Source organism: Protobothrops mucrosquamatus, unplaced genomic scaffold, assembly GCF_001527695.2.
Source record: "Protobothrops mucrosquamatus isolate PMUCROS unplaced genomic scaffold, P.Mucros_1.0 scaffold864, whole genome shotgun sequence".
Taxonomy (NCBI): domain Eukaryota; kingdom Metazoa; phylum Chordata; class Lepidosauria; order Squamata; family Viperidae; genus Protobothrops; species Protobothrops mucrosquamatus.
The window spans coordinates 259,989-276,953 of NW_015387119.1; the positions used below are offsets into that span (position 1 = coordinate 259,989).

Genomic DNA, 16,965 nt, shown 5'->3' on the forward strand with positions numbered 1-16,965 from the left:
GACATCATGTCAATTTTGGAGGGTGACATTAAATAAGCTACTAGAAAATGCTTTCAGTCCAAATAACAAAGAGGAAATAAACTTAACTTTAGGTAAAGTACATATTAGCCCATGCAAGTTTCAATATGTGCATTAGCTATTTAGCAAACTAAATTGATGATCTTTACCTTAAATTCCTGCTGTTTGGCCATCATCACAGGCATGTGCTTCACAAGGAGTGGATGTTTCTCTTTTTTAATCTGATTCCCGTCATCATCTATGCAGAACCAACCCAGCAGATTTTCATCAGCTGTAATGGCAAAAGGGAAAAAAGAAATGTCTTTGTTTTTCAATAAGTTATTGCTATGTTTTTATGTATCAAATTAAATAGACATTTATTTTCTAGCAACTGTCTCTGTAGAATAAGCAAGTAATCAAATGTTTTCTTTTAAATGCCCACAAAGTTGTTTAATACATAAAGGCATAAAGGTTAAAGTTAATAATGGGAGGTTCTAGAGAAACTTTGCAGCCTTATCCTGCTTAAATCTAGAAGGCAACATTTACGTATTCAAAAATCACGTTTTAAAAGATAACCAATATTTAGAAAATCTCTAGAAAAAATTTCTCATGCAGATATCTATTTAAAAGATGACCTTCCAACAAATATATTAACTTAAACAGTCTTGTAAAAGAGTGTTCACATGGACACACAGAGATGTGATGGGTTAATCCTTCTATAGATCTTAACTTCAAGGACTGTTAGGCTACTTCCAAAGCAGAGCGAATGCATCAATATAATGAGAAGATATAGTGTTTATTATATATATTATAGTAATAATAATATTATATATTAAATAATAGTATATTATTATACTATTACTATATTATAGTAATAATAATATTATATATTAAAGAAGGGAGAGAGAAAAAAAAGGAATCAATATTTTTGCCAGCAGGAGAAACCCCAGCATTACCACCATGCATACACAGAATAAAATAGCAAAAGGATAGACAAAGAAGTTCAAATCAATGCATAATAAGGTTATAGTAAATGTTCCCCCTGTCCAGTCATGTCCGACTCTAGTGGGCAGTGTTCATCTCCGTTTCTTAGCTGAGGAAGCCAACGTAGTCCAAAGACATTTCTGTGGCCATGTGGTTACTATGACCATATGTCAAAGCACGTACCTTCCCACTGAATTGCTATTTATCTACTCGCTTTTGAATTGCTAGGTGGCCAGGAGCTGGGGCAAGTAATGGGAATTCCCCCTGTTCCACGGTACTACAGTCTCAAACCTGAGCTGTCAGCTTTCCTGCTGACAAGCTCAGAGTCTTTAATGGCTGAGCCATCGCGCCCTTTCAACTATAATATAAATTAGCAAAAAAAGCTTGACTACATCTAGCTTCATATTTTCATTAGACTAATTTCTTCGTAGCTGCTGACCTTATTCCAGGATTGAAACGGTTGATCCTAGAGATTCCTGGCAAAGAACAACTGATTTTCTCTCTCTCTCAATTGATTGTTTTTGAATTTGCTGGTCACTATCTAGAATAAATTAACTGATTCTCTGTTAAGTGTTTCTCTCCTTTGCCACAAATCATTCAGAAGGCAAAGCTAACTGTCCTTTAGTTTAATTTATGTAAGTTTCAAGCACAAAGAAAAAACTTACCTAAAGCAAGCTTAGCCATTTGTAAACTTCTGATCCACGACTGTTTGATGGCAGGTGTAAATGTATTGAACACAGCCGTAAAGAAAGTAGGCCGTCCTGATCTATTAAAATTAAAGAAAGTAAGTCAGTGCATATTCCTGCTACATATAAAATAAAAGTATTCCATATGCTCTTTTATCAAGATGAAAACAACTATTCATTAGCTACAACTGTAGCACCAAATAAATTATTATACATTCTACTGAACAGCATTAGTATTTTTTACAACATTGAAAGGTACACTTCCATAACTTGCAAATAGGTTTTATTTAATGCCTATCTAAGTAAAGGCCTATCAACTCTCCCAGAGTTGGGAAACATTCCTGTTTCTGTATTTTGGGACAAGAGGCTGATATTCATAGTCATTGTATCCCATTATTCTGACTCCATTCGTAGCATAAGTGATCAATGTCCTATATTGGTAACCTTGCACAGCCTTTCAGACAATTGTGCTTCTCCTTCCACTGAGGAATACAAGTTATGTCAGAGTTGTGATACTATCTCTTTTACCTGTGGGTTGCTGCTGGTGTAAAATCAAAGCTAGCAGATTGGTACAGTATTGGCATACTGAAACAGGGTTACAGAAATTGACCAGATTAGGATTTCTTATAACTTCTGAAATATGTTAGAGAATAAGAAAATAATAAGCAGTCAGGCTGAGGGGGACACAACTGTCCATTCTCATACAAGGAAAGGAAGTTTGATTCCTTATGAAGTTCTGTTTTTTTAAATCTGTATCAAATGTCTAGAGAAGGAGGATTGCTGGCTCAACTGCAAGTAGTCCTCTACTTACAACCACAATTGAGCCCAGAACTTTTGTTGCTAAGTGAGACATTTGTTAAGTGAGTTTTCCCCCATTTTTACAATCTTTCCTGTTGTATTTGTCAAGTGAACGACTGCAGTTGTTAAGTTAGCAACATGGCTGTTACTGGATTCCCCATTGACTTTGTTTGTCAGAAGGTCGCAAAAGGTGGTCACATGATCCCGGGACATTACAACCATCATAAATATGATTTCTTATATAAGAAATCCTAAATGTGAGTCAGTTGCCAAGCATCTGAATTTAGATCACATGACCATGGGGATGCCGCAACTGTCGTAAGTGTGAAAAGGGGCCATAAGTCACTTATTCTCTGTGCCACTGTAACTTTGAATGGTCACTAAACAAATTGTTGTAAGTTGAGGACTACCTGTATACGCATATACAGAAAAGACATTGAACTAAATAAACACAGCATCGGTTAGCTAATGGGATTTTATTTCCCTTGGGACACCTAAAACACTTCCTACTTCTGTAGTTATGAGGTGCATGCTGCCTGCTCACATCTTGAACGTAATATAAATTATTAGGTACTATTTGCCTGCAGCTTATTAAGCAGCAATTAGGGAGTCCTTGAAAACTGCTGCCAGAAAAATGTCTCACATATAGAGACAGATCTTATCAAGACCTGCTTCCTAAGCACATGGCTATCATACTTATTTTGCGTCACTAAACATGATCCTCCTCTTCCTCCTACCCAGAAGCTACATTTTACTGTGCTGGCTTTCATGACAACGTCTCCCTCAGGTGCTTTCCAGAAAATGTACGTCTCCTCTCTAGCTCAAGGTTGCTACTAACTTGTCCTGTTTTCCTGGAAGCTGAAGCTGAATCCGACAGCGGTCTGCAGCTCTAATTTCATCTTCTTTTTTCAAAATGAGTTTCTGCAAACCTGAGGTCCAATCATGAGCCACCGATTGATTTAAATTCTGGTGGAGCAACAACAAGAAGAACAAATGTTGAAGTTCATACAATGTTACATTACGTTTATTTCGCCCGTGGTATCAAAAACCTGTGAGGCTGGGCTGCAAGCCATTTTAAGATACATCGTCAGAATTTAAGCTAGAATTTCCTTTGCAGATGCTACCTGGAAAGGCCTGCATTAAATAGCAGAAGTCTACTGCCATTCTATATCATTTTTACTTGAAAGGGACACAGGCACAAACATGTTGTAGAGCATGGATTAAAACAAGAGAAAAAAAAACATGTTATAGGATTAAATAATGCTTAAACAGGCTTGATAGCACAACGCCCCATGCTAAAGAAATACTGTTATTAATTCATGATACAAGCGTATGACATTTTCCTTAACATCACGGAATAAAAATACCCTATTAAATGCCCTATGCTTAGACTGCACATACGCAAATAGGTTAAGTACAACAAACTCAGCAAGGCATTGCTAATCTCCTTACAACTCTCCAGTTTACCATTTAGCAATAATCGCATTAGTATCGCACAAAAGAGGAAAGGTGTTCGTTTAATCTGGAAACTTAATTCTACAGCCATCACTTAATTACCTGGTAGTTTCCCTTCAGACTGCATACTAGTTGACTGATTTGGCCAACTACATTCAAGTCATGTAAGAGGTTCTGCAAATCACTGTACAGTTGCCCTGGTCCCATATAAAGCTTATCTAGAACATAAAAAAATATGTAATTAAATATGTTTATAAAGTAAGACAGTTATTAGACAAACAATACACTTTGCAACCAAAGTTATCAGAATAGTACCTAAAGTGGATATACACACCCCCTATCAAAGTGTCAGGTTTTTGAGATGTAAAAAATACAATTTATAAGCTGTACAATTCAACTGAAAAGTAAACTAAAATCTTGTAGGAGGAAAAATAACAATAAAATAATGTATAATAATGTGGTTGCATAACGTGCATATCCCTTATAAGTAGGCATGTGGCTGTGCTGAGAAATAACCAATCACATTCAAAGTGATGTTAAATAGTAGTCCGTAGACACCTGCCATCAATTAGTGTCATTCTAATCAAGCCCATATAACAGTCAGATGTTGTAGTAGGGTTTTTCTGACATTTACTCAGTTGCCTCTTATAGCAAAAGCCATGGTCTACAAAGAGCTTACAGATCTCATTGTTGGAAAGTATCAGTCAGGAGAAGGATACAAAAAAAATTTCCAAGGCATTGGATATACCACGGAACATAGTGAAGACAGTCATCAACAAGTGGGGAACTCATCAAATTTGCAGATGACACCAAGCTGGCAGGAATAGCCAACACTCCAGAAGACAGGCTTAAGATAGAGAAGGATCTGGACAGACTTGAACACCGGGCACTATCTAACAAAATAAAAGTCAATGGTGAAAAAAGCAAGGTTCTACATTTAGGCAAGAAAAACCAAATGTACAGGTATAGTATAGGGGGTACCTTGCTCAATAGTAGTAACTGTGAGAGGGATCTCGGAGTCCTAGTGGATAATCACCTAAATATGAGCCAGCAGTGTGCTGCAGCTGCCAAAAAGGCCAACACAGTGCTAGGCTGAATTAACAGAGGGATAGAATCAAGATCACGTGAAGTGTTAATACCACTTTACAATGCCTTGGTAAGGCCACACTTGGAATGCTGCATCCAGTTTTGGTCACTGCGATGTAAAAAAGATATTGAGACTCTAGAACAGGTCCTCAACCTTGGCAATTTTAAGATTTGTGGACTTCAACTCCCAGAATTCCTCAGCCAGCTTTGCTTTGCTGGCTGAGGAATTCTGGGAGTTGAAGTCTACAAGTCTTAAAATTGCCAAGGTTGAGGACCCCTGCTCTAGGAAGAGTACAGAGAAGAGCAACAAAGATGATTAGGGGACTGGAGGCTAAAGCATATAAGGAACGGTTGCTGGAATTGGGTATTTCCAGTTTAATGAAGAGAAGGACGAGGGGGGACATGATAGCAGTGTTCCAATATCTCAGGGGCTGCCACAAAGAAGAGGGAGTCAAGCTATTTTCCAAAACGCCTGAAGGCAGGACAAGAAGCAATGGATGGAAACTAATCAAGGAGAGAAGCAACCTAGAACTAAGGAGAAATTTCCTGACAGTTAGAACAATTAACCAGTGGAACAACCTGCCTCCAGAAGCAGTGAATGCTCCAACACTGGCAGTTTTTAAGAAGAGACCGGACAGCCATTTGTCCAAAATGGTATAGGGTTTCCTGCCTGAGCAGGGGGTTGGACTAGATGACCTCCAAGGTCCCATCCAATTTATTATTATTATTATTATTATTGTTGTTGTTGTTGTTGTTGTTGTTGTTGTTGTTGTTGTTGGAGAAAATATGGTACAACACCGAAATTACCAAGAACTGGATGTCCGTCCAAAATTGATGAAAAAACAAGAAAAAAAACATCCAAACTGGCTACATTTTGCAAAAAACTACTTCAATTCTGACAAAAGCATGTGAGAAAATGTGTTATGGTCTGACGAGACCAAGGTTGAACTTTTTAGCCATAATTCCAAAAAGTATGTTTGGCGCAAAAACATAGCATCATCAAAAGTACACCATACCCACAGTGAAGCATTATGCTTTTGGGCTGCTTTTGTTCAGCTGTAACTAGGGTTTTACTCAAAGTGGAGGGAATTTATAAATAGTTCCAAATATCAGTTAATTTTGGCACAAAATCTTCAGGCCTCTGCTAAAATGCTGAAAGTGAAGAGGAATTTTACCTTTCAACATGACAAAGACCTAAAGCATATCTCCAAATCAACAAAAGAATGGCTTCACCAGAGGAAGATCAAAGTTTTTGAATGGGCCAGCCAGAGGCCTGGTACGATTTTAATTGAAAAATCTGTGGGTGACCTGAAGAGGGTTGTGCACTAGGAGGACTTTGCAAGGCAGAGTGCGCAGAAATGCCCAAGGCAAGATGCCATGCCAATAGGCTCCTATCTCAAAAACTGAATATTGTCATAAAATCAAAAGGTCTTCAAAAAGTATTAGTTTAAGGGTGTGCACACTTATGCAACCATTTTATTATAGGTTTATTTTGATTTTTTCCCCACTAAAAGGTCCCATTTGCGCATGCATGTGGGGCTAGTGTGGCGGCTAGTGCCTACGCGCCTGTACAACCCATTTGTACAGGCGCGTAGGCACTAGCCGCCACACTAGCCCCACATGCATGCGCAAATGGGACCTGCAACCGTGTGCATGTTAGTGGCTCCATTTGCAGACGTGCAGGTGCTAGCCACCGCCACTAACCCCGCGTGCATACGCAAACGGGTCTGCAGGTGCTAGCATGAGTGGGGGTGAGCCACCCTGTCCCGTGGCCCAGTGGCCAGTAGGCCACAGCCCAGTAGGGTGCTGCGGCCCATAGGCTGGGGACCCCTGCAATAAACACTGTAAAAACAATGGTTTTCTCCATTTCATTTTATAAAATTCAAACTCTATTTTCAATTTAACTATTAATTCTTTCAAAAACATAACAAAAACTCATCCAAATATCATACCCAACCTAATCCAACCCTAAATTAAAGTAAGTATTAGGCTGCAATAATTAAATATTAATTACATTGATTAAATTGCTAACAGATGATCAAATGATTAACTATAATTTATTCCTTTATCACAAAGAGGATATAATGTGATCTTTCTATATTTTGGAATTTAAGTTACAGCCATGCTTTTCAGAGAAAAACTGAGAACACTTTGGTTCAATCAGTGTTTTAAATATATCGAATTTAGGTATTTGTTTTTCTCTATCATAAACAGAACAATAAAGAGTCCACATCTGATATCAAACTGACAAATGGCAGCATCAGTGGGAATACATTAAACAAAAGTAAGTGCCAGAATCAGCAGAAACACAAGCTAAATAATTTGGTTTCAGCAATTAGAAAGACAATCTGTACATTCTGGGTATGTTTCTGAAGAAGAAGAACTTAATTAGAAGGGCAGTCTTCCAATTACATGTATCTCAATGATTTAGCATATAAATCGGAGTAGATTAGTCTATTTGTATATATTATGCAATCAAAAGAAATTGTTAATCCCAAGTATCTTTTAATTTCCATGTATGATTGCAGAACAGCACAGCAGAACAATATCACTTCATGTCATATTTAAGACTGTGCTCACCATCTGTATTTAAATACTTATAAACATGATTCCTTTTTAAAAAGATCTACTATTCAATTAATCAGGAGTGTGTACAGCTATTAAGATGTTTGTGTTTTTAACTGATCAAATGAACTGATTAAATAAGCAGTATAAACTTTAAATAAATCTGTATGCAGGCTTTAAGATTAGAAGGCAATGCTTATTATTTAATATATGTTTCATAAATGTGCTTGAGTATACACATTTAAGAATGTAAGAACCCAGAGTGCTAATAAATATCTATTCTGATTTTGTTTTTCATTCTAGATAAGAGCATGCTTATCCCTGAGCAATTGTAGCATTGTTTTCTGTAATTATGTACAATATATAACCCCCTTTCTTAATCTGGGGTACTCTAAATGTGCAGAATTTCAATTCCATCCCACAATTCCCCAGCCAGCTTTTGAAAGCGTGTTCTAAACCTTTCTGGTAAGGTATCCGTTTTTAGACATTATTTATGTCATTGTATCAATAGTAATTAATAACTTTTAACAAAACCCTCACTTCCTTATCGAAGGTGCAATGGAAAGAAACCGACTTAATGTAATTGACTTTATCAATGTCTCCGAGTCTGTTTTACAAGAAAACTTACAGGAGATAACTGGTATCCCTTTGGAAGGTTGCTTAAAAAACAATTAAAGTACTTAAGGATAAAGAAAATGAAAAAGGGAAAGCAAATTAAGATGTGGGCAGATTCATAAGGGTGAAGTGTAGGGATGTTTTTTTAAAAAAAATATTGCTGTTCTTTTCAATTTTGCAACTTTTCAAATAGAAATAAAGGCAAATTTCAAAGAAGTTCTTTTATCTTTTGAGATTCAGCATAAATTGAATTTTCATTTTAGGAAGATGTTACTATTTTTAATTTTTGTATGTATATAACAATGTTCAGATTAAATCACAAGCATAGTTGATGACAACTTGTGAATATGCCTTGTCATGCCAGCTGGTCCTTATCTATTGCACAGGGTTTTTTTTGTGCAGCCACACATATTTCTGGGGAAAAATAGCTTTAAGAAGCCACAGATAGGTTCTACATGCCTATTCCCATGTGCTACAAAAACCAGCTGCGTTTAGATATGTTTACAACTAATCATAACCTGTGGTAAATCATGTTGTCCAAACATAGTTATAATTAATGCAGTTATACAGTATTTACATAAGCAGTACAGAAACAGCAGCACAGGAAAAAGAACCAAGGACCATTAGACTTCAGTGGATGAATTTTGGACTTTTGACAAAATCTGAGTTCAATTTCCTACCCAATGAATGGATAGTTACTATGCATATGCAAAATAAAATGGACACACAAGGAAGATAAGATTCCTGGAAATAGTTACATTATTAGGGTAAAGCATACAAAGAAGTCGTATTATTGACGGTGACAGTAATTATGAAGAATATTGTGAAGGCACCACAGGCCATATAGTTTTCATTAAGCCATAAAGTATATTTGATTTTTCCCCCCACCTTTATTACTTATATAAGAAAACGCAAAATAGAGAACATACACAATATTCCTCCCTCCTCTTATTTTCCCCATAATAACAACCCTGTGAAGTGGGTGGGCTGAGAGAATAACTGGCCCAAAGTCACCCAGCTGACTTTCATGCCTAAAGTGGGATTAGAACTCAGTTTCCTAGTTTCTAGCCTGGACCAAAATGATGCCATGGTATGCACCTGAAAAAGAAAAGCAGTATCTGCAACAACAGGGTTTAATATTACTGCTAAAAAATCAGATACCAGGAATTTACTTAACAACAACAAATAAAAATATTTTTAATGAATAATTATTTGCAGACTTAGAAATCTATAAAGGTAACTTTATATATATCCAACACTCCTCCCTCCTCCTATTTTCCCCACAATAACAACCCTCTGAGATGAGCTGGGCTGAGAGTGAGTCACTTTTTGTGAGATGCCATACAAGTGTGAACGAACATGTGAATTAATTTATGTATCACTAGGATTTGAAAACAACTTGATGGCACATTATAAGTCTATGTGCATGCATGTTTAGCTATAGATTGGTTCAACACAAATGACTAAGCTATATACGTTTGTGTATATATACAAATCTAGGAACATTTTGCTATGTAATTTTGTGCACCTGTCTCCTGTAATACAAGAAATCCTGTCCTGTAAGACTTTTCTTCATAGGAAGCCCTATACTAAGAATGAGAAAAATTCTTACTATTTTGAAATTAAAATCTCTGAATTCTGTTCATGACTTTGTGCCAATTAAAATGGTAGAAATAGGACAGGTTGGGATTTTCTGTTTTCCAGCTGTTTCCATTCTGTGAACCCAGCTGTTCCCACTCTGTGAAAATAGGCACCACAGGCCAAAAGTGGGAACCACCTTGAATAAATTCAGATGCATACATGCTCATGCAGACAGATCAAGAACATAGGATTGACAAAGCAATGCAGCATGTTCTAATATGAAACTATCTGTGATCTAAACAATACGAAAATAATTGTGGTTGCTAGTGACCCAACCATTGTGTAGATCTGATCTACCTATAATGAAAGTGTAGAGTTACATAAGGTTGTATTTTTTCATCTTACCAAACATTCAGAAGCAAGACTTTTATTACAAAAAAGAAACCAAACCAAGAATCCTACAGAAACAGGGTTCAAATAAAGGAAAGGTTTCATTGATGATTTAGATGTTGATCTCCAACAGATTGGCATAAAATATCCCTCATTAATATTAAAGGTAGGGATCAAGCAACTATGTCTTTTTAGATTTTCTAACTATACAAACTGCCTGCATCTCTTTGTGTGTGTGTATATGTTACATAAGCTCTTAATACACATAACAATAGTTGCCACTAGCCCTGTGCCTTTCCTTGGTTACCTCTGAAATTGCCACCCACTCCTGGTTGTCATGCCCAATTGAAGAACCTGAATAGCAGAGGAGATTCTGATGTTTGCTTGGCATGATAAATCCAATTAAATTTACAAAACAGAATTCACAAAAAACTTGAGTTCTCAGTTGGAATGAAACATGATTATGTATTAAACAAGCTCACAAATGAAGATGGAAATTAAAGTGACACTGAAATCTGATCAAATCATGTTTAATTTTACAGAGGCAAATACAGTGATTTGGGGAATTAAACATTGTTCTAAGGTTAGAAAAGCATAATCTTTAATCTTCCCTATTAATCTATTAGGTAACTCACACATTCCCTAAAATTGGCAAAGTGAAGCTACATCAGTTTTCTCAGAAGCAAGTAGAAGTTGTGATGTTAAAAATCTTACAGTACGTAGAACCATGGCGTTGAAAGGTACCTCAGGTCACCTAAACTGACCCTTTGCTAAATGTAAAATCTATTAAAGCAATGGCGACCCGGAGTGGGGGAGGAGAGGGAAAGATTTTGTGGGAGGGGCAGGTGCATGTGTGCACGTGCAAACACCTGCAACGATTGTGGCAACACTTGTGCGAATGAGGTGCAAGCGCCCGCAACAAGGCTTGCGCGAGTGGAGCCGCAAACGCCCATGAGGTGCTTATATGAGTGGGGCCACGAACACTCACGACGCTCGTGCAAGTGGGGCCACAAACGCCCTTGACGCTTGCGGTGCTGATCGCATGAGTGGGGCCATGCGCACGCACATGCAGACATACGTGCAACGGTGTCGACTAGGCCACAGCCTGATAGTGGGCCATGGCCCACACGTTGGGGACCCCTGTATTACAGCACATCAAATGATTATACAGTCTCTGTTTGAAGATGAACAATGAGGGGAAGAAACCATTTCATAAAGAAACTTGTTCCATTCTTTGAGAGCTCTTCCTGTCAGGAATATTTTCCTAATAACTAATCTAAATCTGTTTTCTGAACCCAGGGCTTCTAGTCCTACCCTACAGGACAACAGAGAACAGTTCACTCCATCCTCTAGATGACCTCTTTTAGAAACCTGAAGATTATTGTACAAGTAGTCCTTGGCTTACAAGTATCTGTTCAGTGACCGCTCAAAGTTACAATGGCATTGAAAAACTGACTGACGTTTTTTCACACTTACAACCATTGCAGCGTCTCTATGGTCACATGGTCAAAATCTGGACCATTGGCAATTGGCTCATATTTGACGGTTGCAATGTCCCAGGGTCAGGTCATCACCTTTTGCAATCTTCTGTCAAGCAAAGTCAATGGAGAAGCCAGATTCACTTGACAGCTGTGTTACTAACTTAACAAGTACAGCGATCCACTTAACAACTGTGGCAAGAAATGTCATTAAAATGGTGCAAAATTCACTTAACAACTGTTTCGCTTAATTTCTGGGCTCAATTATTATTATTATTATTATTATTAATTTAATTTATATACCGCCCTTCTCCCGCAGGACTCAGGGCGGTGCACAGCGTATTAAAAACAGTACAAATACAAAGCATAAAAAATACAAACCCCTATAAAACCAGATTAAAAAACCGAATATTAGAAGCTGTGTCTCTATTTAAAATTATTTTTAAAATCACCCTAAATAAAATCCTCCCTAGGTCAGGCCCGCTTGCTGGAAAAGCCATGTCTTGAGGGCACGGCGGAAGGTAAGGAGATCCGGAATCGTCCGGATCTCGGGGGGTAGTTCGTTCCANTGGTAACTAACACCTTAAAGCGCACTCGGAAGACCACTGGCAACCAGTGCAGCTCGCGCAGAAGCGGTGTTACATGGGAGCGACGAGTCCCTCCCAACACCGCCCGCGCGGCCGCATTCTGGACCAGTTGAAGTCTCCGGGTGCTCCTCAAAGGGAGCCCCATGTAGAGCGCATTACAGTAGTCCAGGCGGGAGGTGACCAGAGCTTGAGTGACTGTGCGCAAAGCGTCCCGGTCCAGAAATGGACGCAACTGGTAAATCAGGCGGACCTGATAGAACGCCCCCCTGGTCACGGCCGACAAATGATCTTCCAATGTCAGCCGTGGATCCAGGAGGACACCCAATGTCAGCCGTGGATCCAGGAGGACACCCAAGTTGCGTGCCCTCTCTGAGGGGGCCAAAATTTCACCCCCTATAGTCAGCGATGGAGTCAGCTGACTATGCCGAGGCGCCGGCAACCACAGCCTAAGTCAATGACTACGTATATTACTTCCACTCACAAATGGGAGTATCAATATCAATCAGTCTAGACTCTTGGTGACTGCCTATACCAGGGGTAGGCAACCTTGGCTCTTTTATGACTTGTGGACTTCAACTCCCAGAATTCCTGAGCATGGCTGGCTCAAGAATTCTGGGAGTTGAAGTCCACAAGTCATAAGAGAGCCAAGGTTGCCTACCCCTGGTATAGGGCATTTGATCTCAAGAGAAATTTTCTTTCGTGTTGAGACTTTTCTTTTGGGAGACCCATCCCAGTGTACCTACCACCACACTATAGCTAGTGAGAATAATAATGTGGGACCTTCCGTTGCTCTTAAAGCCTCTTTGTCTTCATTAAAGCACATCCTATTGTTCTAAGTGTACACTCTCTACAGTGCTCTTTAACAACAACAAAAGCTCACTAAGTTTTCACAAGCTGCACAGCAACAGCACAAGTCTCAAGGGAAGAGGTAATGATATTAAATGCAGGTGGGTGGAAAGATCAGTTAAAGGAAGCATAACCAGCCTGGGAGCTATGAAGGCACCACGGAATTTAACATATGTTGTGAAATGAAGATCACACACATATAACTACTTTTTTTTTATTTCATTACAATCAATTAAATGCCCAACCCTTCACATTTCTTAGAAAATCTAATCATCTCTATAAAAGAAGCACAGAACTGCTGTTTTTCTCCAAGAAACTGAAGAGGTTGCAAATATTTACTGATTTGCTTCGTGCATCACAGTAAGCTACTGTTTGCTTAATGGCTGAGAGCATAGATCAAAATTGGCTTCAACTCAGCGTAATAAGCCATCATTTATGAACAAGTCATATCTAGGCGAAGTGCAATGTGTGAGCCCAGCTATTGTGTGCATTTAATTCTTACACTCTACAACAAAAGTTCATTCAAATCTCAAAGTGCTGATGCGATTTCTTCTGTTGTTCTTGCAGATCAGAATTTCTGAGTCATGTGGATTCCATGCCAACGGCCTTCTGTGGTTACTTAATGTTTTTTCAGCACCTAGAACAGGGGTCTTCAGACTTGGCCCTTTTATGACTTGTGGACTTCAACTCCTAGAATTCCTCAGCCAGGCACGCTGGTTGTGGAATTCTGGAGTTGAGGTCCACAAGTCATAAAAGGGCCAAGTCTGAAGACCCCTGACCTAGAACTTTCCATTCTGCTTTTAGGAATGGGATTTTCTTTCCTGCAAGTTTTCATTCACAAGACAGGCCAAGGGAAAGCAATGACTCTGGCTGGAGCATTCTGGGAGTTCAAGTCCACATATCTTACAGTCTGAGAAACATTGCCCCAACATTTCACCTTGACAGGTTCTAAAGAAGAATTTGGTATTCCTCTTTCAAATGACTTCTAAGGTAGTCCAAATAGCTTCATAAAAGTTATTAGCAAACTGTGTTGGTGCTAAGGCAGTTCTCATATGTTTTTGTTCGTTGTAATGTCACATAGTATCATATAAAAGTGCAACCCACCCAGTTGAATAATTTCAACAATAGCTAAATTGTACAGTATGCTCTAACTGCCATCATTTTGGGCACTGATCAGATAAGATTTTTATTTTTTTTTTATCTTTATCTTGTCTTTATTTAACCATTGGGTGCTTTCTCTTTCTCTCCTCTCTCTATACAGTAGTCCACAGCTCCATTTTGTGTCTAAAAAGCATCTATTCTTCTCACCACTATGAAATAAAACAAAAATAGCTACATAAAGAAGATATAAAGAACAAGAACGTGAACAATACGTTTATAGAAAATAGTGCCTCCCAGTTGTATTAGTAGCATAATTTTAACCATTCTTAGCCAGTTGGTTACAATAGCTGGGAATTTTTCTAGTCTTAGTATCCAGAGACCACACCAAGATGGAAAAGCTAGAATAAACTACACAGACAGGAGCTGTGCTCAATTCTAGACTGAAACGGAAAAGACAGATAGGACTATATTGTTTCTAGGGGGTTCTTAAAAAAAACTCTGCATGCTTTTTATGCTATTTTGAGAGTACCACTGATAAATGTATGCAATGCAAAAAGAAAATTCTCCTTCAAATTGAGATCTACTGTTGAAAGATTCTATAGGCATGTCGTTTTCTTGCCAACACTACGGAAGTGATTAGTTACTGGCTTCTTCTGAGATGGTTTATTTTCTAGTGTAATTTACAATCCTGGAGATTTCTCATCTAAGTACTAACTGGCAGCAACCCAGATTAGCTTCTGAGTACCGACTAGGTAAACCAAGTGCTGCCACCTGCTGAATCATTACTTCAAGGAAGAATGATTTCACTAACCCATTACCAAAAGTCAATCCAAAGTAAATAGCTTCTTGCAGTGTTGATCTTTGATTCTAGAAGTTTTCTAACAAGGATGAAGATGGGTCATTCTTCAGCTACACAGTAAAACTGATTTTGCAACAAAAGTAGAATTTTCTTTTTATTGTGGGAAACAGACTATGCCTCTCAGAAGATCTTCCCCTACCTGTCTTATTTATAGATTTAATGTTTTAAAAAATAAAAATAGGAAAACTGCTACGGAGGCTTGGAGATACAAAGGGTGCAGATTAAGTGGCTATATTTCAATATGGGACATTCTCCAAATTCCATTGGTTAATCCAGATTAATACACAACGGCTACTGAAAACAGAAGCTTAAGTGACCTGCTCTAGTTGTAAGCTTCTTGTGTGAATGATTGCCCATGCAGCTCAAACACAGAAAGAGAAATCACTAGGTGAAACATAATATGTACTATGAGTAGTCCTGGACTTACAACCCTTTGTTTAGTGACCGTTCGAAGTAACAACAGTGCTGGAAAAAGTGACTTATGACTTTTTTCACACTTATGACCGTTGCAGCATGTTCACTTGATCAAAACTGAGCTGCTTGGCAACTGGCATGTATGTATGATGGTTGCAAAGCCCCGGGGTCATGTGATCACCTATTGTGACCTCCTGACAAGCAAAGTCAATGGGGGAAGCCAGATTCACTAAACAACCATACTAACTTAACAACTGTAGTGATTCACTTAACAACTCTGGCACGAAAGGTTGTAAAATGGGACAAAACTCACTTAAGTGTCTCAGAAATTTTGGGCTCAATTGTAGTCGTAAGTTGAGGGCTACCTGTACCGATATAAAATATATACATGCCAGTCTCATAAGAAATCCTTAAGATGTTTTCTGAATACAAGTAGTCTTCAACATACGACCACAACTGAGCCCAAAATTTGTTGTTGCTAAGTGAGACATTTGTTAAGTGAATTTTGCCCATTTTACAACATTTTTGCCACAGTTGTTAAGTGAATTACCACAGTTGTTAAATTAGTAACATGGTTGCTAAGTGAATTTGGCTTCCCCATTGTCAGAAGGTTGCAAAAGGGGATCAGGTGACCCCAGGACAGAGTTAGTTGCCATGTGTCTGAATTTTGATCACGTGACGATGGGGATGCTACAATGGTCGTAAGTGTGAAAAAGAGTCACAAGTCACTATTTTCAGTGCCATTGTAACTTTGAATGGTCGGTCACTAAATGAACTGTTGTAAGTCGAGGACTACGTGTATTAACCTTTTTAAAAAAAACTAATGTAAAGATCTTCGTAAGCATTTCAAGCCCATCTACATTCACATTGTGAAGCCCATTCACAAATAATAACCGGCTGCTACTTACTTGGCTTGGCATTGGTAACCATGATCTCAGAAGATGACTGCAAAGGGAACCTGCAGTTCTCTCCTTGACCATCATTACTTCCATACTCTATGACGTCGACATGCCCAAGTGGCACACTCCATTTTAATAAGTACCTCTGGCCACTCACGACACCACTGCTTTCATGGGAAGAGCTGAAAAAAGGCCACAAAAATGATGAAAAGAGGTCATTTTTTCCTTATTATTTTCAGACTTTTTTTTTAATGTTCTCATACATAAATCTCCCCAGTGTATAACTTTTTGTTCTAATTCTACAAGAAGAAAAAGCCCCAATGGAACAAAATTGGATTTACAGATGCTGCTACCTTGTTTTGTGTCTAGCATTAACAAAAACCACAAGGTAAATTGCAGATGTCATGAAGATTTTTCTCATTTTTAAAACAAAAGCAAACTTAACTGTAAATGTTTTGCTACATTACTTCTTTGGTTAATGAGCAAAAACTTCCAGGAAAAAAAACAACCAGGGGATTTATTTCTAAATGAAGTACAAAATGTTATCATCCAAGAGGAAAAGGCCACATTTAATTCCCATTGCTCCACAGGACACTGCATTTTAAGGAAACACCTTGTGTAACT

General features: G+C 38.3%; 1 protein-coding gene across 1 annotated transcript in view; it reads right to left on the bottom strand.

The window, feature by feature from the left end:
* Positions 1–16,523, bottom strand: part of LOC107290284 (rho guanine nucleotide exchange factor 10-like) — a gene marked incomplete at its 5' end in the record, with an annotated part of 50,276 nt that extends 33,753 nt beyond the window's left edge. The window contains 5 exons of the mRNA XM_015819150.1: positions 168–289; positions 1,647–1,747; positions 3,304–3,431; positions 4,023–4,138; positions 16,351–16,523. Coding sequence (XP_015674636.1) covers positions 168–289; positions 1,647–1,747; positions 3,304–3,431; positions 4,023–4,138; positions 16,351–16,523 — 640 coding nt within the window. The remainder of the gene's footprint in view (positions 1–167; positions 290–1,646; positions 1,748–3,303; positions 3,432–4,022; positions 4,139–16,350) is intronic.
* Between the last annotated feature and the right edge of the window lie 442 nt (positions 16,524–16,965).